We start from the raw sequence: 22061 nt of genomic DNA, 5'->3' as shown, positions 1-22061 counted from the left end.
AACTGAGCCCGTGCACCACAACTACTGTTCCTGAGCTCTAGAGCCCGCAAGCCACAGCTACTGAGCCTGCGTGCCACAACTACTGAAGCCCACGCGCGTAGAGCCCGTGCTCAGCAACAAGAGAGACCACGACAATGAGAAGCCCGCGTACCCCAACGAAGAGTGGCCCCCGCTCGCCTCAACTAGAGAAAGCCCGCACGCAGCAACGAAGACCCAACACAGCCAAAAATAAATAAATAAATTAATTTTTTTAAAAAGAAAAGAACCTGTACTCAGCCATAAAGAAGAATGAAATAATGTCATCTGCAGCAACACGGATGGACCCAGAGGTTGTCATACTAAGTAAAGTAAGTCAGACAGAGAAAGTGATATTGTATGATATCACTTATATGTGGAATCTAAAAAAAAAATGATACAAATGAACTTACTTACAAAACAGAAACAGACTCGCTTCAGAAACAAACGTGTGGTTACCCAAGGGGACAGCAAGGGTCGGGGGTGGCGGGGGAAGAGATAAATTAGGAGTTTGGAATTAACAGACACACTACAATATATAAAACAGATAACCAACAAGGACCTACTGTAGAGCACAGGGAACTCTACTCAACATCGTGTAATAACCTATAATGGAAAAGAATCTGAAAAAGAATACATATACATCTACCCATATAACTGAATCACCTTGCTGTAAACCTGAAACATTGTAAATCAACTACACTTCAATTAAAAAAACAGAAGTTAAAAACAAACTAAAACAATCCAATTAAAGAATGGGCCAAAGGAATTCCCTGGCGGTCCAGTGCTTAGGACTCCAAGCTCTCACTGCCAAGGGCCTGGGTTCAATCTCTGGTTGGGGAATTAAAATCCCACAAGCCGCGCGACAAGCCAGAAGCAAAAAAAAAAAAATGGGCCGAAGACCTGAACAGATCCCTCACCAAAGAAGACAGACCGACGGCAAACGAGCATCTGCAAAGATGCCCCACATCCTCTGTCATCGGGGGACCACGAGGCAACGGTGAGATGCCACTGCACACCTACGAGAACGGCCCCAACCCAGAAACGGACACCACCAAACGCTGGCGGGGCCGCGAGGAAACAGGAACCCTCACTGACTGCTGGTCAGGACGCCAAACGCTGCAGCCACTTTGGAAGGCGGCTGCGCAGCTTCTTACAAAACTAACCATCCTCCTGTCACATGAGCTAGCAGCTGGGCCCCTTGGTGTGTACTCAGAGGGGCTGACAACGTAGGTCCCCACACAGACCTGCACAGGGACGTTTACAGCAGCTTGACTCATAACTGCTGAACCTTGGAAGCGACCAAGACGTCCTTCTGTGGGTGAAGGGGTGAATAAGCTGCGACACTTCCGGGCAGCGGACTATTACTCGGCGTTTAAAAGAAATGATCCGTTGAGCCGTGAAGAGACGCGGAGGAACCTTAAACGCACACGACTAAGTGACAGAAGCCAATCTGCAAAGGCTACAGACTGCATGAGTCCAAGTCTGTGACATTCCAGAAAAGGTAAACTATGAAGACAGTGGAAAGGTCGGTGGGGGCCAGGGCTTGGGGGGAGGGAGGGGCGGACAGGTGGAGGGCAGGAATTAAACTACTCTGCAGGAGACGACGAAGGTGCCTACACGTCACTACACATCTGTCCGCACCCACAGAATGTTCAGCCCCGAGAGTGAGTCCTCGCGAGACTTCGGACCGGGGCGATGGCGGCGTGTCAGTGCGGGGTCATCCTTGGTAAATTCTCTGAATGTGCTTGTGTGTAGAGTTTTGTGGAACCCATGTTAATATTTTACATATGCAAAAAAAAAAAAAAAAAAAAAGGATGGAGTGGTAACTCTCAACAGATTCTAGATAGAAACAAAAGAACCAAACCGTGTTTCACATGAGTAATGTTCGGGCAGGGAAAACTCAGCCACGTAATTTTTGAACAGCCTTGTGCTTAAAGACAAAAAGAAATGTAAGCAATATTAAAGTCTGGTTCATAGGTTTGTTTTTCACAGTGGTGTGTGTTAGCAATTCTGAAAGTATGTTCTGCGTATTCTAGGACTGAGCACAGAAGCAAATACGTGGAGGCCAGTGGAAGCCAGGTTCCTTGCTCTCGGAGGAGGGAGCGGTGGGCGTGGAAAAGGGCGGCGGCAAGAGTGCGCCGGCGGTTCAGGATGCAGGTGGAGGTGCCGGCGGGAAACGCGTGACGTGTGTGCGAACACTACGGGGGAATGCGCATGCGGGCGTGTCCTGCCCCCTCCCTCCTCCTCCCTCCTCCCTGTCCTCCTCCCTTCTCTCCTTGCCTCCGTGCAGCCACCGAGAAGCCTTAGAGGCAGAGGCACAGTGGCATCAACCACGCCCAGCACCAGATCCTGGTTTCCAGATAGACCACTCGCCACCTAAGGGAGGCTTCTTGGGAAAAATGCCAGCTTGAAGGGCTGCGACAGAGGACGCCCAAGATGAGCTGGGAATGTCTTTGTTTTTGCCAGAAAATAAGGGAGTGTTTGAAGAATGACGGGAACATGTCAAAGGGACAGAGTCCCACCGGCCAAATCTGCAACAATTTGGGCGTCAAACTGTATCAGTAATGGATTATCACCCACAAAGATATAAAAACCTCTGAATCCATACTGATGGAAGTATACAGATGAAAACATAAGTGGGAGGAAAGAAGATCTCCTCCCATGGCAGAAACCCCACTAGTGCATGTCAAAGAAATGACAGAATTGGAAAATCACAGTTTAGGAAGTTCAGGACATTTGTACGTTCCCAAAGCATCTCACCGAGAGTTATCCATCACTATGGACAGGCAGGCTAAAGACTGGCTCCCAAAGACACATAGGGCCCTAACGCCCTCACCTGGGAGTGCATCCGACACAGAGAAAGGGTCTTTGCAGATGTGAGTGAGTGATCTAGAGGTAAGGAGAATTTCCTGGGCCCCGACTACAATCGTTTGTATCATTTTAAGAAGGAGGCACAGGGCTTCCCTGGTGGCGCAGTGGTTGAGAGTCCGCCTGCCGATGCAGGGGACGCGGGTTCGTGCCCCGGTCCGGGAAGATCCCACGTGCCGCGGAGCGGCTGGGCCCGTGAGCCGTGGCCGCTGAGCCTGCGCGTCCGGAGCCTGTGCTCCGCGGTGGGAGAGGCCGCAGCAACGAGAGGCCCGCGTACCGCAAAAAAAAAAAAAAAAAAAAAAAAAAAAAAAAAAAAAGAAGGAGGCACAGCCTGTGGTGACACGGATGTGAGCCCAGGAACACCTGGACCCCCAGGAGCTAGAAGGGGCAGGAGGGACCCTGACCTGGATTTCTGACTCTGGCCTCCAGGACTTGGAGGGAGTAGATTTCTATTCTTTTGAGACTCCTTGTCTGTGGCGCTTTGTTACAGCAGCTGCAGAAACCTCATACGACTGCCGCCTCGCAGTGGAGAAACCTGGGGGCCCCCGTTCAGCAGGCTGTCAGTTACCATGACAGCAAGGGGCCCCCGGGCATCCAGTGCCTCAGGCTGGGGGTCGGGACACACCGAGGGGCGCCACCTGCCTCACTTGCTGTCATTCCCGCCGCAGACTTGCAGCGGAATCTCAGCTCCAGAGGCACCAGGCACGCCAGCGAGGGGCATCCCACCTGTCAGCAACCCCCGCAGAGCCCCCGCGTCCCTGTGTGGAGACGAGAACACACCGAGGCTGAAGGAGGACAAAGAGCCGGGCAACGCGTGTAACACTGGCCCCGGGTCGGTTCCTGGGCCAGGAGTAACTTTTCCTTTTTGCTTTTTTGGTATAAAGGGCCTTAATGGGAAAATAGGCAGGATGTGAACAAGGTCTGTGGATTAGATGTGAGTTTTGCAATCTCAAAAGTTGAGCTGCGGTCATGGAAGGGGCTGTCCTGGGGCTGAGGAAACTCGCCCGAAGTATTTGGGGGTGAAAATGAACGAAAACTTCCAGGGGAGGCGCCCAGACCTGCATCCTGTCCTGCTTTCCCGGGTGGCACATCTGCCCAGGACCGTGCCTGCACCCCTTCCTGGGGCAGCAGGGTCCTTACAGATGCCTGCACCCAGGGCCAGGCAGTGCCCTCACCCCGCCCCCCACGTGTGGGCTACGGGCACTGGCACCCCTCGGCCACCCCGGTGCCCCCCCTGCCCGCCCAGGACCCTCCACGGCCCCAGCCCCATCATTCCTCCTTGGAACATTCCTGAGGCTTGGCTCTGCTGCGGACTTTCCTTGGTTTTCAGGCCCGCTTTCCAGATCTGTGTGAAACCCATCATTTATCTGGCCTGTGCGCGCCCCGAGAGACACGACTCTTCCCCTCGACGACGGCTCGGGAGACCCAGCTTCCTCTTCCCACAGAAGGAGGGGCAGTGCATCCCTGTGGCCCCGCCCCGGCCACGGCAGGCGCTGGGATGGGAGTCCCCGACCCCGTCCCCGTCGCCTGTTACGTGCGAGGCCGGCTCCGGCTGTCTTCTCTCCCTGTGCAAACTTTTCTGGGGAATTCCAGCATGACCCCAAGGCCCCTGACCCCACCTTCGGCATCGCCACGCCGGCGCTCAGCGCGTTAAACTGACGTGAAGGGAAAGGCCGTGGCGTGGGTGGTGGACTGTTAATGGCTGCCGACCAGGGGATTAGAACCCTGAAAAACGGCTCTTGCGAAACAGCCCAAATGGGGGACTCTGCTTGGCAACAGATTTCCAGGCACAGAGATGCCCCAGGAAACCTTTTCCGGCTCCCCCCGCCCGGGGGGGGCCCTCAGATCTCCCCGAGGACACAGGGAAGTAATCAGGGGCCAGGAGACGCTGACTTTGTTTCGGGAACACTTTCCACTGCGGTTTGAGGTTATGTATTCGGATATGATTTTCCTCGTTCACCGTTTATTTTCTTAAAGTAACGAGCTCCCTCAGATCCCCGCGGCCAAGAGCTTCGAGGGCGTCAGGGGTGAAATCGGGGTGCTGGGGAGGTTGCAGGCTTTGGGTGAGGCTGCCTGCCCTGACCTCCAGCAGGACAGGGCAAGGCTGTGCCCTCAGCAACCCCTGCGAGGGTGCTCCCCACTTCCCGCATTAGAAACCAAGAGCTGGCCCCACTCCGGTTTCTGCTGGACGCCGGCAGCCCACCGCCCACCGGCTTCCTGGACGCTGGGAGGCCGGTGCCAGCACCCAAAGTGGAACTCCTTCACTTCAGAGCGACTGCTCCACTGCCCATGGCGGGCTGCTCCAGGCCTGTGCGGTGACGGTGAGAAGCTGCAGACTTCTGAAAAGCACATGGCGGTCCCCACCCCGTGGCCAGCAGCTTCCAGCAGCCAAGTCCAATGGAGCGGGGACCACAGCAGAGATGCCTAAGCACCCCGCGACGGACCAGCCGCCCCGCTCTGTCTGCACCTTGTGCCTGGTTCCCTCTTACAAAGGTGACCCTGAGCTCTGGCCGGTGAAGCCTCTCGTCTGTTGGAGAAAAGCCTGCGGAAGCTTGAAGCAGGACCTCTCGTCCCTCCTGTCCGCCCGCCTCGCTCTGGACAGTTTTCTGCGCTGAAGGGCAGGAGGGCCTGATGTGAGCGTCTGAAGAGAAGCAGGGGGGCCGCACGCAGGCCCACACAATTCTGCTTTGCTCTGGTTCCCAGGAGCCTCGGGGCCGATGCTCTGGTCGCCTCTAGCCGCTCTGAGGGGCCAGGACACGCTTCCTAAAAATTTCTTCTTACTTAAAAATTCATACTTGTTATGGCTTGAATTATGTCTCCCCCCCACCAAATACATGCCCAAGTCCTAACCCCCAGCACCTGTGAACGTGACCTTATTTGGAAACAGGATCTTTGCGGACGTGATGAAGTCAAGACGAGGTCGTCAGGTGGGCTGTAAACCAACGACTGGTGTTCTCATTAGAAGAGGGAGACTGGGACGCGCAGAGACACAGAGAAGGAGGCCACGGGAGGACAGGGGCAGAGTCTGGAGGGAGGCGGCCACAGGCCAAGGACGCTGGAGCCCCCAGGAGCCAGAAGAGGCAGGAGGGACCCTCCGCTGAGCCTCCCGAGGACACTCGGCCCGCTGACGTCTTGACTTTGGACTTCCGGCTCCAGGACTGTGAGAGGATGGACTTCTGTCGTTTGAAGCCCCTGGTGCATATGGTCATTTGTCATGGTGGCCCCAGGACACTAGCACGAGGCCCTGCTCAGTTGAGCTCCCACGAGGAGAGAAGACACAGTGTGGGGGAGACCCGGGCACACCCAGTGCCCCCGGGCAGCGGGCTGATGGCAGAGGCTCCAGGGCACGGACAGAGATGGTAGCCCCCAGCTGAGGCTCTCGGGCGTCCGGGCCAGGTCGCGGCCCCTGTGGACGCACCCTGCCCCTCCTCCGCCTCCCTCTCGGCTCCGACTCCCTGGTGGCTGACCGGAACCTTCCTCTTGCTCCCAAAGTATCACTCAGGCTGCCCTTGTGACGGGGCGCTTTACCCAGCTGTGCGAGGCTGCAGCGCTGCTCAGCGAGGCCCCGTACAGTGCAGGACACGTGCCGCACGCCAAGTGCCACACGGGCAGAGACCCCTCCTGGGGCCGTCATCGCACACCCCTGTCCCCGTCACCTCCGTGCCCCGGGTGCTGGCCCAGGGAAACTCCCTCGGGGACAGGGTGGGGCCTGAGGACATCTAAGCAGGCGGGAGGATGAGAAACGACACACGCCCCTCGGGGCTGCCGTGGAGTTGCAAGCTCGGCCGTGTCCCCCCAAGTTCCTCCCCAGAACCGTAAACCCGTTCTGTGCCTCAGGTTCTAAGAGGAGATGAACCTGGATCCTTCAGGGCTAGAGCAAACGCGTCCTACTGGGTGGCTCCGTCGGGGACGAGGGCACCAGGTGAAGGATGAGATGTCACCTGAGGCAGGTACACAGGGCACCTGGCCCCAGCTCGCCGGGTACAGCTGACCCGACCACCCGACCTCTGGAACCTCGGGGACGCCGAGCAGGGCTCACCGGGGCCTCCACACCTACGCGTGCCCGGACGGCTGGAGCCCAGCCTCCAGGCTGGGGCTGCAGGCACCCCCTGAGGGGCAGCGAAGCTCGGTCCCTTCTACGTGGCCTCGCCATGTGGGCTTATGGGATGTGATGCCACCCTCACCTCACACGGAATGAGACAGCAGCCAATGCACACTGTGGGTCACTGGGTCCCGGGCCCCTGAGCCCTGCTAGGAGCTCCCTGAGGCTGCCTTTCCCTGGGTTAGGCGCCGCGCTCTGGGGTCTCTGAGATGCAAATCTCCCTGGAGGGGCACTGGAGGGGCTGCTGGTTTGGGGAGTCTGGGGAGAAGGGAGGGGGAGATAGCAGAGAAGGCAGGGAGGAGAGAGGCCAGCGGGGTGAGGCCAGCAGGGTCTGTTGGCCAAGAGCACGGAGCTAGCAGCTTGGGGCTCAGGCAGAGCCCTGCCCACCAGCAGCCACGGCACTTCTGGGAAATTCTTAGCCTTTCCAAGCCTCAGTTCCCCGACTGGTAAAACATGGGGCCAATGCAAGCGACCGGGGTAGCCACGCCCGCCGTGCCCGCCAGGCGTCGCGCTGCTCGGGGCCTCTGGGGTCCCTCCGAGACAGGCGCTGTTTTCACCACGCTGTCCACCCCAGGGGTTGCCAACTGTGGCCCGCGGCCAAGTCTGACTTGTGAACTGACTGGTCTCCAACCCTGCATTTTTAAAGAAAGAAGCTGCAAAGCAAGAGTAAGTGACAAAAACGTATTTACCATTTGGCCCTTTTACAGAAAAGAGCTGCTGCCTGGTCCAGACGGGTGAGCTGGGGCACAGAGCAGGCTGCCGGCTCACAGGGCCAGGGAGAAGCGCGCTGCCCGGCGGGGACCACGACCGCGCTGGCGCCCGGGGGCGTCTGTGGACACAGCAGGGACGCGGAACCGCCCAGGCCCCTGCCCGGCGGCGGTGTGCTCGGGTGGACCGGCCACCTCATCGCACACACAAGGGGCTCACTCTGTCCCCCAGGCCAGAGCCACCGGCCCCCCTCCTTTCTCTGGCGCAGCTGCAGAGGACGGCATCTGGGGCGTGGGCCTGAGCGCGGGCGGAGGGCGCCTGTGGGAGAACCCGACCAGCCGACGGCTCTTCACGCCCAGAGACTAGGCGTCAAGGCTCCCGGAAAACCGGAGACACGTCTTGTTTGTTAGGATTTTTCTCCAAAGTCTCATCCCACGCCATGGCTTTAACGGTGAGGCCAAGACCGCGCAGAGGAAACCGGCTGCCCTTCCCCGGCTGCGCCGCGCCGTCCAGCCCACGGCCACGCCGTCGACAAGCAGAGGCCCGGCCGGCCGTTCTGAAACGCCTCCTTGTGCCGCAGACCACGGGCCCAGCGACGGCGAGAGGGTCGGTCCTCCTGCTTAGCTCGGCTGCGGGGGCGGAGAGACCGGGGGCGACAGAGGATGCGCGCTTCCTGGTGGGCCTTCGGCTGCGGCGACAGAGGGCGGGGAGCCACCCTCTGAATGTGGGAGCGACGGTTTCTCGGTCTCCCAGGCTCCGGGGAAGGCTTCTGTCCGATCCCCAGAGGCAGTGCCTGGGCACAGAGTCGGCCCTCTTCCTGGGGCACCTTGGAGAACCAGGCATGCCCCTGCTGAGCCTGCTCCCGGATTCCAGCTTCTCCAGGAACGCCTGCCAGGGCTCGGTGGTGCCGGCGCTGCATGCCCGCCCCATCACCGACCCCTCACTTCGTGCACGTGTCCCTTTCATCCACCTGTCACCTCCCCCCATGGGCGGGAACACCTCCCCTGGCTTGCTGACAGCCCCGCTGCCGGCGGATGGGACCCGGAGAACGGCAGGGGGCGGAGGCGGGCGTGGTGAGCGTGTGTGCGCGCTGTCTGGGACCCAGCCCAGCCTCAGGGCTACGGGACTGGGAACCGCCCGGCGCTTCAGCTTGGCCCCTCGCGGCCCCCCGCGCCCCTCTGCTGTCTCCCTTTTGACTTTTCCACCCAAGAAAGACGAGGACTCCGAGGGCTCACCCCGGCCGACCACGGACACGCCCGTGGACCGGCTCACGGGCTCCCCACCCCCACGGCCCCCAGGGCCGCGCAGCTCCTCGCTGTTCCGGGCTGAGGCAGCTTCCCAGGGCCAGCGAAGCAACGCAGGAAGGACGGGGTGATCGGAGGGTTTCTAAGGCCCTGAAGCCGTGCTCTGCCCTCCCGTCGGCGCCGAGCTGGAGGCCATCGTCCCTTCCCAGACACCCCAACCCGAGGGTCGCTTGGGGGAAGCAGGAGCCCCGACATCAGACCCTATTTTGCTGTGAAATCTGGGTGGTCACGGGCCGCTCACCAAAGAATGTCCAGGGAGAGCAGCCACGCCTTTCCTCCCCGGCAGCCGGCACCTCAGGCTGGAGACGCTGGCCTCGGAGGCAGGCGGAGGCGGGAGGCTCGGGGCGGGATTCTTCCCGGGCCCCTCCTACCACAGAAGACGAGGGCACCCAGGGGCTGGGCACCTTCCGGCCATGACCGCTGCTCTCATCTGTCAGATGCTTGCCCGGCATTGGCTGGATTTCTCCTCTGAAAACACCTGTTTCATAATGAAAAGGTCTCATCTTTTCTGGAAGCTCCGTCGTCCACTGTCACATGGGCCTTTCGTCGCGGGGCTGTCGGATGCGGGGACCCACGGGAGGCCGCTGGGGACAAGCTCACAGGTGCAGAGCTGCCCAGGCAGGCCGGGCAGGTGCCCTGCAAGGCTCCCAGACCAGGGAGCCTGGGGCCCCAGGGCTGCCGTGCCGTGGCCTTGAATCCACAAGCGCGCGCACCTGGGACCCGTCTACGTGCCTGGCAGTTGCACAGCCACTGACAGGCAGCCCTTAGAACGTCGTGTGCGGCCACTGCCGAGGAGCCGGCCAGGGTTCCTCGTGCAGCCTGGACCGTCCCTGCGAAGCCAGACTGGGAAGCCCAGGGGGAGGCATTTTTCGGGGAGAGGGAGGGCCAGGCCTGGGCCATCAGGCCACAGCACAGAACCTGGTGCGCCCCAAAGGCACCCAGCGGGGCCCCTGTGGAACCTGGGCTGACACCGGTCGCCAAGGAGACAGCAGTGTTCCTGTAAGTAGAACGAGCGAGATAAAGAGAGGGTCTCGCTCCCCAGCCGGCTCTGGCTCGCCCCGAGTTAACAGGTACAGGATCTGAGCCATGCGGACTTGTCACCATCACGTCTGTGCTTCACGGCACCCCTGAGAAGCCAGCACAGCAACGACCCCTACTCTTAGGAGACGGAGACTTGGCGCGGGTTGGGGACTGGTCCCAGCCCACAGAACCACTCGTTCACAAAGCCGGAATTCAAACCCCGGGTTTCACAGTCCGGAGCCCTGGGCAACGAGCAAACCTATCCTGCTCTCACATCGCCCGTCCAGAAAACACCTGTCAGCCCCGCCCTCAGCATATACACGGGCTCTGGACGCTTCTCAGCCCCTCCCACGCTGCCACCTGCGCCCAGGCCGCTGTGGACCTGCCCTGTCCACCACAGCCACCCTGGACCACAGGTGCTATTTAAGTTGAACGTCATTAGAATTCAATACATTCTACATTCACTTTGTCGACTGCACGAGACACACTCCAAGTGATCGAAAGCCACGTGTGAGTGACGGCAGCTGCATTCGTGCAGACGTAGACCCTTTCCACCGCGGCAGTAAGGTCTACTGGACGGCGCGGGTCTGGGCACTGCCGTCGCCCCGGCTGGGCTCACCGCTTCCACGCTTGAGCCCCAGCCCAGCCTCCCGTCCACCAGCAGCCAGAGCAGAGCCTCTAAACACGGGAGGTAGAGACCCGCGTGCGTCAGCACCTGCTCGGGGTTCTGAGCTAGTGTCAGCTGCCAGGGGCTCCCCTGCCTTCTCCACCTGAAACAGCATCTGACGCAGTCTTTCACCCTTTAAACCACACGATCTGCAAAACACCCATGTGTCGCCTGTTCACCCACTGCCATGTGAGTACCCGACGGCCACTTATGTCTGCTCTGTCCCCAGGACAGGGGACATAGCAGGCGCTCATTGAATATTTTTTGGATGAATGAAGAAATTCGCTTTAGCTAGCTTTAATGGGCATGGTGCTTTTAAAATACGCTGTGAAATGCACGGACACTCCTCCCCGTGAAAGGTGGAGCCTGATTCCCTTCCCTTCGGTGTGGGCTGGGCTTAGAGATTCGCCTCTAATGAATAGAGGTTGTGGACGTGACGGTGTGTGACCTATGAGGACAACAGGCACCACCTCGCTCCCGTGATTCATGGCTCTGGGGGGTGGGGGGGGGGCGTCAGCTGCCAGGTTGTGAGGAAGCTCAAGCAGCCCCATGGGGACGTCCATGTGGCAGGTGACCCCAACAGCGGCCAGCGTGCGTTCTCCGGGCGTGAGCCTGGAGGTGGACCCTGCAGGCCCAGCAGGCCTTCAGGTGACCACAGCACAAGCCTATCTTGACGGAGAGGCTGCGAGGCCAGAGCCACCCTGACCAGCTGCTATCAGAGTCCTGGATGGAAACTGTGAGACGGGGCACAGCTGCTGCATCTCGGGGTCATTTGTTACGCGGCAGTGGTAAGTACCACGCTGGGAGCGGGCTCCGTCTGAGACACAAAGCTGGCCACGTCACCCCAAGACTTTGGCCCCCACACCCTCAGGGAAGACACCCGCTTTGTTTGCGCCTTGCGGCCCACACGGCACGTGGTGACTGAGCGCTGGCTGTGCGCCCAGCACTGCGAATAGAAGAGGAGCATCTCGATGGCGGGTGGTCCGCGGGAAGAGGCGTCCCTGCCAGCTTCTGTCCCACTGGCCCCAGAGCCTGCTCCCCATCTCTCTGTACAGGAGGCAGGGCCCCCGGGGGCCACAGCCGGTCGAGGCCGCTACCTCCCCGCTCCCCGCAGCACGGTCACGTAAAGGCCTCGAGAGAGGCAACGGCCAGCCTCCTAGATGGGACGCCCGGTAGTGCTGTCCAAGGCCAGGAGATCACGACCTGATTCACCGGGGCAGCAGCCACGAGGCCCCGAGGACTGTCAAAGGCAGAAACCCGCGGACAAATCACGAACAAGATGTTTCCCCTCTAGAGACCCCTGGGGACCAGGACCCAGATGAGAAGTAACTGGCCGTTCAAGAGCGACATGTCCCCTCCAAGACGTCCTGCTGGAGGCACAGGCAGGGCTGACCCTCACGAGGCCGCGCAGCCCCTGGGGAAGAGCTCTGTGTGGGGCAGGGCCTCGCCTTCCTGCTGTGTGCCCTTGGGCGCCCGGCTGCCCTCTCTGAGTCTCACTTTGCCGTCCGGGACGAATGGGGACACCAGGGTGCGAAGGGCCATCGTGAGGACCCAGGCAGAGAGTGGGCGGGAGACAGGCCTCGGGGTCCACGGCGTGTGGCCACCACGTGGCCCTCCCCACTCCCTGCGGCATCTGTGCAGCCAGTTCCCAGTGGACCCGCCAACGCCTCCTCCTCCTGTTCAGGCTCCGTGGGCGGAGCCCAGGCGCCCCCGGCCGCGGCGCGGGCAGACCCAGGGAGAGCTGAACTGCGCCGGTCCTTCCCTCCGAGAATCACAAAATCGTCCCTCACCTGGTCCAGGCAGCACAACTGACCCCGGACCGGCCCCTCTGAGCTGGCGGCCGACGAGCCCAGGTGCCGTCCAGAGGAGCCCAGGCTGGGATCCAGGGCACTCGTCTGCTGAGCACAGCTTCGCGCGGTCAGTGCCCCTCTGCACGGGCCACAGCCCTCTCTGGGCCTCACTTTCCCCCCCAGACCGAAAGGGTAGGGCTGGCCTCAGAGGCGCCAGCGTTCCAGGTGCAGCCGGGCAGGTGGGGCTGAGTCAGAGCCCAAACCTCAAGTGAGAAGAGACTATTGCCGATTTTGACCCGTGGCCTCGGGAGAGGCTGTGGATGGCGCCGTGGCCTCCTCTGGGCAGGATGGCTCCAGTTGCCCAAATCAATCATCGTGGGACCGGCTATCTGCCCGTCAAGTCATCCTCTCCGGAGCTCCATCTCATCTTCCCAAACCCACAGAGGATGTCCTCGACCAGTTTACTTAGAATATAAACCACTCCGGAAGAGACTTCTGCTTAGATAGCTCAGGGCACGAAAACCAGTAAGAGTCATCAGGCCCTTTCCTGATGTCCACAGCTCTGCTCTCGTCTGAGCCTCTGTGGTACCTCAACGTCCCAGAGCAACTGTCCATTTCCACCCTTTCTCTAAACGAAATTACGCATGCCTCACCCATACGGCGAGGACGGTCACTGCCTGTGTGCCAGGCCCCGATGATGTGCCAGGGACACCCGCCAAAGCAGGTCTGACTTCCAGAATCGAACTGCAACCTCATTCCTGGGCCAGGGAGGGCAGCAGTCACAGCCTCCCCATCCACTCCCGACCAGCCTCTCGCTTCCCCAGGAAACCCGCACATCCACGGTCTCTTACCAAACCATCGGTGTGAACTGCACTGGGGGTTTTCAAACGACCCCTTACCACGGCTCCCGGACAGCCCCGGTCCACCTACCCCTCCCGGCTTCCTCGAGCTGTCGCAAGCCTGGGAGATTTGTTCGTGCGCACCGCAGAAATGCACATTCGTCTGAGAGCACGTCCGTGCACACCTTATTTACTGCCGAGATCTGTGTGTGATTGCAACGCAGCCCAGCTGTGTTCTGAGACCAGACGGTCTGCAACGAGACTGCCACCACGCCTCGGAGCCTGGGCCCCCTTGCCAAACTGGTGCCTGATTGGGGCTCAGAGAGAATTACGTCCTGGGAGAGCAGCGGGGTCTCCCGAAGAAGCCTTCCGTGAGCGTCCACGATCTCCTGGCTCCCTCGAACTCCTGAAACCCGATGCTCCCTCGTCCCTTTCCAAGGACAGAACAACAGGACATTTCCCATCGGCCTGTCCTGGCACCAGAAAGGTGGATCTTTGCAAGTCCACTGAAACGTTGACAAACCGCTGGACTGGAAAGTAAAGAAGGGCTTAAATCTGCCCCAGAGCGAATCACAATGGGCGGGGAAGGAGGAAAGGACACAGCGTGAAACTGCAGATCTCGGGGCTACGTGGTGAGGCCACCCTCTCCAGCAGGAGCTGAGAGCTTCCAGACGCCGGCCGAGCACCTGGTGCCCGAGGCCACCAGGCCCGGGAGCCACAAGGGTCCTGCGGGCAGATGCTACAAGTTAACACAGACCATTTCTTCCCCATCCCGCTGCCTGGCGTGTGCAGGGCAAGTGACCTCTGCCAAGTCTTGGGACAAGCCTGACTGGTGTCCCAGGTCCGCACCCTCCCCCCGGGGCTGGGGTGACCTGACGGGACCTCGAGGTGGGTAAGAGTGAGCTCCGGCGCCGGCCAGCTCCGTGCCATCTGCGGGCCACGTGACCTGGGCCAATGTCTTCATCTCCAGGTCCCCGATTTCTCGTCTAGAAGAGGAGGATGATCAGTAACTCCAAGCTTGCTGATTTGCGAAGGGAAATAACCGGGTGATCAAGGTCAAGAGCTTGAGAGAGTGGCTGGACCAAAGCCCATGCGCCACAGGTACCGACCCTCAGCATCAGCACCGTCACCATTGCCATCCCCATCATCACTGTCACTGTCACCACCAGCAGCACCGTCACTGTCAGCATCAGCATCGTCACTGTCACAATCATCACCATCAGCAACGCCATCACCACCACCACCACCAGCAGCAGCGTCACTGTCACCATCAGCATCACCGTCACTGTCACCATCAGCAGCATCACTGTCACCATCAGCAACGCCATCACCACCACCACCACCAGCATCACCGTCACCGTCACCATCAGCAACGCCATCATCACCACCACCACCATCAGCATCGTCACTGTCACCATCAGCATCACCGTCACCGTCACCATCAGCAGCGTCACCGTCACCACCAGCATCACCGTCACTGTCACCATCAGCGTCACCGTCACCGTCACCATCAGCAACACCATCACCACCACCACCACCATCAGCAGCGTCACCGTCACCATCAGCATCGCCGTCACTGTCACCATCAGCAACGCCATCACCACCACCAGCATCACCGTCACTGTCACCATCAGCGTCACCGTCACTGTCACCATCAGCAACGCCATCATCACCACCACCACCATCAGCAGCGTCACCGTCACCATCAGCATCGCCGTCACTGTCACCATCAGCAACGCCATCACCACCACCACCACCAGCATCACCGTCACCGTCACCATCAGCGTCACCGTCACTGTCACCATCAGCAACGCCATCATCACCACCACCACCATCAGCACCGTCACTGTCACCATCAGCATCACCGTCACTGTCACCATCAGCAGCGTCACTGTCACCACCAGCATCACTGTCACTGTCACCATCAGCGTCACCATCACTGTCACCATCAGCAACGCCATCACCACCACCACCACCATCAGCACCGTCACTGTCACCATCAGCAGCATCACTGTCACCACCAGCAGCACCGTCACCGTCACCATCAGCGTCACCATCACTGTCACCATCAGCAACGCCATCACCACCACCACCACCATAGCACTATGATCGCCATCACCATCATGATCATCATCACCAATATCATCACTGTCACCTCATTACGACCACATCAGACCACCTCCCCAGGCCCCAGCTCCAAGTACCACCCCGCTGGTGGCTAGGGCTTCAGTGAATGAATTGGGGGGGATGCTAACATTCAGTCCTCTCTCCTGGAGAGAGGCAAGACTGACCAGTAACCCACCACCAAACACAATGACCACTTCCTATCTGCCTCTGTTCCACGCGAGCAGGAATTGCTATTCCTTGTAAAATTCTCAGCTGGGCCTGTTGCCGTGTCTTGGTGTTTGGGGGCTGAGGAATGAATGAACGAATGAGGTTTACCACTTGGCTCCCAGGAGAGATGCTGGAAGAATTCTGACTTTTGCCCCATCACACACCTTCTTTTTCCTCTCCCTCAATGCTGCCTCCCCTACTCTTGTTTGTTCAGCTCCCTTGGCCCTTTCTCTCTTCTGTGACCGAATGAAGAAAAATAAATATATTTTAAAAGAGTTCAAAGTACCTTCGGATGCATCTTGTCAATTAATCTTCCCGAAACCCTCGGGGTGGTGACATCATTACCCCGTTTGCCAGAAGTGAGACAAGGCCACACTGTCGAGGCAGCGTGTGATCTCAAATCCAGATTTCCAGACTCCAAATCCAGTACCCGCCCAACTTCAGGAAGCAGTCTGCTCTGTTCATGGCCTGGGAACCTCTGGCCCCAGCCGGAACCTGGGCCACCTTTGTGCTTTCCGGAAAGAAGCTGGCCTGGTGCCTGCAGATGCCGGATGACGCTCCAGCAACAACTAAGGACATGTGGGACCAGCTGGGGCCTTGGGGCCTCTGGGGAGATGCTGGCCAACCCTAGGGCCGCCCACCTCTGTGCCTGGCACCTGAGATGTCAGGTGTCCTGAGGGTCGAGCAGCATCCATTGGGCCTCGGGTTTTCGGCAGGCTGGAACCTTTGGTGGAGGCTTCAGGCTCCTTCATTAAGGTTCGCCCAGCCCAGAGGCCCTTTTCTTAGGCCTGTCCCCAACACCCAGGCTCCAGCCACGGCCAAGTGCTCAAGCCATGGGGGAGCACCCGTCAAGACCTCAGTGCCGGCAGTTCCCAGGGCTGGACTGAAGTTTGTGGACACCGGTCCTGCTGGGGACCTGGTACAGATATTGACAGATATTCTTTCAAAATAGCAAGTACTTCAGGAGGGCTGTTCAGACCCTGACTCTGTCTGTACAACTGGCTCTTCTCTTTCTTCCTGTTTGTAACCTTCAGGCTCTTCCTCAAGCAGTCTCCCAAACACTGCTCTACTGGCCAAAGGGCATCAGGAGCCTCAGAGGGATCAGGACAGGAGCCCTCAGGGGAAGCAGGACAGGAGCCCTCAGGGGAAGCAGGACAGGAGCCCTCAGGGACTTGCAGTCAGGTGGAGAGTAGGACTCAGAGCAAAAGCCAACAACCTCTCAGGTGGTCGGGGCTGGGGCCATGGTCATTGCCCCTAGTCCACTAGTGACGGGCTTCCCAGCAACAGCATACGCGGTCCTCTCGGGACTCCGTGTCCGTAACCCGACGCCCAGGCCCCGGCCACTGCAGACGGAATGCTCCCCCAGCAGCAGCAGACGGCCCCTCATGTCTCCCTGCCCTTGACGGCCTCCTGGACCCGTGCCGCTTGGCCATCCGCGGCCCTCCCACTTGGCGAGACAGTGCCAGCAACACACTGTGCTATTCTTGGCGTGAGCCCTGACACGATGAAGGATGAGTTGGACAACAGCGGCCACGCTGATGCCAAACGAACTGATTTCACAACGCAAGGGAGGCCTGCCAGGGCACCTCCACCCCAGTGAGGAGGGCGCCAGCCCCTCATCCTCACGGCCGGTGCAGGGACAGAGGGGAGGGGACAGCACGATGGCACGTCTGCTCTCAGCGATAACACACCCGCCTCCGGCAACGACCCAGGGCTGAGCCGTGCCTACCTGGCAGGCCCGACGCCACAGCCGGAAGGGCACGGAGACCCTGCCGGGAAGCTGGGGTCCAGAGGGCGCCTCCACTTAGCGCACGCGTGGCCCACGGCCGCTCTGATCGTGCAGCCGCCTGGCAAGGGGCAGAGGCAGCTGTAGCTCCAGCTGGGTGGCTGGACTTCTGGGCCTCTGGGGTCCCGCCTGCACGGGGGGCAAGGGCGTCGGCCCCACGGGGGTGTTGGGCCCGGGCCCGGGGTGGGCGGAGGAGGAGGGGGGGGCGTGTGAACGGAAAGCCAGCCTCGAACCTTGTTTCCACCACCCTCCAGAGCCTGCAGAGCTGCTGGGAGCCCTAGCCCTGGTGTCTGGGCTGCTCATTACACGGGAGAAGCCGGCACAGCAGAACAGAAGCTCAGACCTTAAACCAACACGCTTATCCCACGGCTAAGCAACATGGGGCAACCGCAGGACATCTGAAGACCTGAGTTTGAAACCGAGCCCTGGCCTTCCAGCTGTGGGACCTGAGTCTGGGGTCATCATGCGGGAAATTGAGAGCCCGGCACCCACCGTGCAGGATTTCGGGCCCCTCTGCCTCCCTTCCCCACTCTGTGATGTGGCCTCACAGCACGGGACCCAAGGTGGGCAGGAAATGAGGGGGGGACAGGGAGGACCTGCCCCTCCTGCCTTCGCCCGTGGCTGGGATGGGGGCCCAGCTTCACCACAGGGGCGAGATCATCTTCCCCAGAGACTTGGGGAGAGAGCTCAGGGCACCCTGCTCACCCAGGAGAACTCCTTAAACCCAGCACCTGTGCGAAGCCCACGTAACTCTCTCCAGTGCCTAAGGGACCCCGGAGGCTCTCCAATCCTACACTCGGTCCCCTTCGCTGGAAAGGGGCAGCATTTGGGGGCTTGTCTAGAAGGATGACGTTTTAACTCAGCAGCACGTGAGGACACGGGAGAGAAAATGTTCCGATTAGAAAGAGACGCCCGAAACACACAGCACACCGTGCCCTGCCACCTGCTGCTGGGCAACCTTGGACCAGCTGCTGAACCTCTCTGAGCCTCAGCGTCCTCATCAGCGTGGGGTTGGCCGCACTCTTTCTCAGGGTCACCGAGGACTGGGGCGCAGAGACGTCCGAGGCTCAGCTCGGTGCCTGGCACGTAGCGAACGCTCCGTTCCCTCCCTGCGCGTGATCTGAAGGCTCGAACGGCGGACCGTGATGACCGTGCAAACAGCTGAGGCTTCTTCCCATAAAGTTCACCATGTCCCCGGTGTCAGAGAGAAACCCGAGCTGACTGCAGACGTGTGATTGCAGTCACATGGAGCGCCTGGCTTTTCTTCTCCCAGGGCACGTTGGATGTGGTCACTGGAGCCTTAAACGTTTATGGCCGTTTGCAAGCACGTTTCAGCCCCACACTCAGGGGGGAACGGCTAAGTGGAGGGTGAGCACGTGTCCCCCAGCTTCACGTGCCGCAGGCGCCGCACAGGCGCGAAGGTCGTCCTCTGGTGTGGTCCGAAGGTCTGCCTCTCAGGGTCTCAGGACCAAATGCCCCCGGGGTGGAGATAACTCCGAGGCACAGGCCTCCGCGCGGTCAGCGGGTCAGCCAGGACGGCCACGGCTCCGCAGGCTCCGGGGCCCGGCTGCCGGGACGGCGCTTCGGCCGCCCCCACGGCACCGCCGCGCCCGTCGCTCCTCGGGTCGCGTGGTCTGCGCCGAGCTGCCCGGCTCCCAGAACGGCCACGTGACCCAGCCCATCAGAGCAACTGTCGCCGGGTCTCGGGGACGGGTCCAGGGGGCGGTGGCCCCAGTCAGGCCCCAGAGGTGAGGTTCTGGGATACGGCCGGGAGCTCTGGAGAAAGGAGCTCGTGCCACACAGGGGTGTGACCAGACCCTTCCAGAGGCCACCCTGCTGTCACGAGGGCCGGCCCTCCCGAGAAGGAAGCAGAGCCCCGAGCCGGACGCATGCCCTCGGGGCTCAGGGCAGCAGGTCCGCTTGTGCTGGGGGCGCCTAGGCTGGGTTTCTGTCCTGGCAGCCAGAGGGCCCTGAGTGGTAAACTCTCCTGGCTTCCCCGGGACGGATGCCTCCCCAGGCGGCCCCGCCCGCAAGCCCTTCCCCTGTGCCATTCATCAGGGCACAAGGCTTTGCATCTGCAAGTGCCGGCTGGCCGGCCACCTGGGGCAAGTCACTCCCTCCCTCTGAGCCTGACCTTCCTCCCTCCAGGCAGGAGTGCAGCTGCCTGCCCCTCTCCTGCATTCCTCGGAGGGTCAGAGGTCATGAACTTGGAAGCACTTCCCAAGGGCAGGTCCAGGCTAGGCCAGGGACCACGGAAACCCCTTCCAGCTAGCAGGGAGCCAGCAAATGAAGGTGAGCCCTTTGGCCCCACGTGGGGGGCTGGACCGTGGCCCAGACACGTCAGGTGCTAATCCCTCAAGCCGGGGTTGTCGCCCTGCATGGCAGAGACGCTGCGGGGGTGAGTTGAGATGAGATGCTCCTGGATGGCTTGAGTTCGGTCACAAATATCCTTAAAAGAGGGAGACAGAGGGAGAGGAGAGGAGGCAGGGATGGACGGATGCAGCCCGGAGCCCCCGGGAGCCAGAAAAGGCAGGAAGGACCCCCCGGAGCCGCCGGAGGGAGCTCGGCCCTGCGACACCTGGATTCCGGGGCTTCCGGCCTCCAGGTCTGGGAGAGGACACATTTCTGTTGTTTAAAGCTCCAAGTTTGTAACAGAGGCAACAGGAAACGGACACTCCGCGGAAGGCAAAGCATGACCGCAACAATGTGCAAAATCCCATTTACACGTTTATACACACACTGCCCTCGTTCAAGCAACCTCGTCGCTCTCCCGGGCTCTGCACCAGCCTCACCTCAGCCTCCGTCTCAACCCTGCCAAATCCAACAGGGATGCTTAGAAAGCACACTTTTGCTTGTGTTACTCCCGGCCTAGAGCCTTCAATGGCTCCCTATTGCCCTCAGCGCAACGACCGATCTCAGACGTGCAGCATACGGTTGTGTGTGACCTCATCCCGATCTACTTCTCCAGCTCAGTCTCTGCTACCCTCTCCCCCCTTCCCCGCCCTCCTTGCTCCAGCCAACACGAGCCTCTGTTAATCTCACAAGCACGTCACCTCTTCCACTGCGAGTCAGCAGTGTGAGGTGTGCGAAACGCGCAGCACGGCGCCGGGCGTGTGGGGGCCGCGGAGGGGAAGCGTGTCAGTGCCGGTTCAGCCACTGCGCAGGCGGATGCCCGAGGGCCCCGCTTTTCTCCTCTAAAACGTGTCGGTGTCGGGCCTGAAATTAGCCTTTAAAGTCTTCCCCACTCTTGTGAGTCTATACTAATCAAAACGTTTCAGACCAAGAAAACAAAAGACAGGCGCCCAGAAAAGTGGGAAGGTTTGGGCCTGATGTCTCCAGATGAGCTGCATACGTGCGTTCGGACCCACCCACCGATCCGAAGCCCAAAGCCCCACGTGCGGGCGCCCATCTCGCAGCACAAAGGATCAAGATGAGGAAACAAGGCAGACAAGTCGAGGCAGGACAGGTAGCAGCCGGAGTCGGGAATGGTGCCCGAGGCTCTCAGAAGTTCCCTGGAATCTGCTGCCCTCCTGGTTGCTTAGTATTTCTGTGGCTTTGTCTGCAGTGACCTGTACAGGGAGCAGTTCCCCGCCCGCCCCCAGGATCCAGCCCAGGGCCCTGCACACAGCAGGAGCACAATAAATCTGAGCCGAGTATCCCCAGTGCTCCCCAGAGAGGAGTCCCAGGCCTGTGCAGGCGCACGCGTCCACGTGGCCCAACACCCCTAGTCAATTCCTAGTCAATCCCTCCCTGACCTCACGCGACCTCTGCACCCCACCTACTGCTTGGGTACGGCATCCAAGTGTTGCCACGTTCATCCTCCTGGTGCTATGCGGAGAAGTGCACCCAGACGTTTTTGCTGTCAGAGGTGACGGGGCAGGTATACAGCTTAGAAGGTACAATTGAAGGCGTGCCCTCCCCCCCCCCCCCGATCTCATCCACGTTCGCGGAACCTCCAGAAACTTAAAAAAAGTGCTGCTGTGTATGTAACACCCTTCAGTGTTTTCATTTTTATTTTTTCAATTTATTTATTTATTTGCTTTTGGCTGCGTTGGGCCTTCGTTGCTGCGCGCGGGCTTCCTCTAGTTGCGGCGAGCGGGGGCTACTCTCGTTGCGGTGCGCGGGCTTCTCATCGCGGTGGCTTCTCTTGTGGCGGAGCACGGGCTCTAGGCGCGCGGGCTCAGGAGCTGTGGCTCAAGGGCTCTAGAGCGCAGGCTCAGTAGTTGTGGCGCACGGGCTTAGTTGCTCCGCGGCACGTGGGATCTTCCCGGACCGGGGCTCGAACCCGTGTCCCCGGCATTGGCAGGCGGATTCTTAACCACTGTGCCACCAGGGAAGCCCGCCCTTCAGGGTTTTACTAGAGCATCTTCCCCTCACTGGGGACGAGGTTCGGGAAAGAAGGGTCTTCCTTTTCAAATGGGGAAGTGAGACAACACCTGGCTTATGGGGCGTCCGTCCCACAAGCATGTGCAAAGGCTGCTAGAGACACGGGACATGGGGTCGCTGCTCCAGGGAGCTGAGAGGCTAAGCCAGCACTCCTCACACTCCGGTAGACACAGGAGCCACCTGGGGATCTTTTTAAATGTAGACTCTTCTGCACAGTAGGTCTGGGCAGGATGAGGGTC

The 22061-nt window shown here is 60.1% G+C and overlaps 2 protein-coding genes across 9 annotated transcripts in view; one reads left to right on the top strand and one right to left on the bottom strand.

Annotated features, from left to right (window-relative positions):
• Window positions 1-22061, bottom strand: part of ZNF469 (zinc finger protein 469) — a 224703-nt gene that overhangs the window by 180157 nt on the left and 22485 nt on the right. The gene's annotated exons all lie outside the window — the stretch shown is intronic.
• Window positions 1277-21421, top strand: LOC136793082 (uncharacterized). Of its 7 annotated transcripts, none has more exons than XM_067019739.1 (6): window positions 1277-1519; window positions 1666-1744; window positions 2055-2181; window positions 2485-2913; window positions 3555-10876; window positions 17691-21421. In XM_067019739.1, exon 5 carries the CDS (start codon window positions 8136-8138, stop codon window positions 9069-9071), a length of 936 nt encoding a protein of 311 aa, XP_066875840.1. In that variant the 5' UTR covers window positions 1277-1519; window positions 1666-1744; window positions 2055-2181; window positions 2485-2913; window positions 3555-8135; the 3' UTR covers window positions 9072-10876; window positions 17691-21421. The 7 variants fall into 7 exon arrangements, with proteins under 7 accessions (XP_066875840.1, XP_066875839.1, XP_066875838.1 ...); XM_067019738.1 differs by having other exon boundaries at window positions 2055-2913; window positions 17691-17999; window positions 19585-21421; XM_067019737.1 differs by having other exon boundaries at window positions 2055-2913; window positions 17691-19184; window positions 19585-21421.

The sequence above is a fragment of the Kogia breviceps genome, chromosome 18, assembly GCF_026419965.1.
Source record: "Kogia breviceps isolate mKogBre1 chromosome 18, mKogBre1 haplotype 1, whole genome shotgun sequence".
In the NCBI taxonomy this organism is placed as follows: domain Eukaryota; kingdom Metazoa; phylum Chordata; class Mammalia; order Artiodactyla; family Physeteridae; genus Kogia; species Kogia breviceps.
This window is presented reverse-complemented; position numbering and strand designations above follow the sequence as displayed.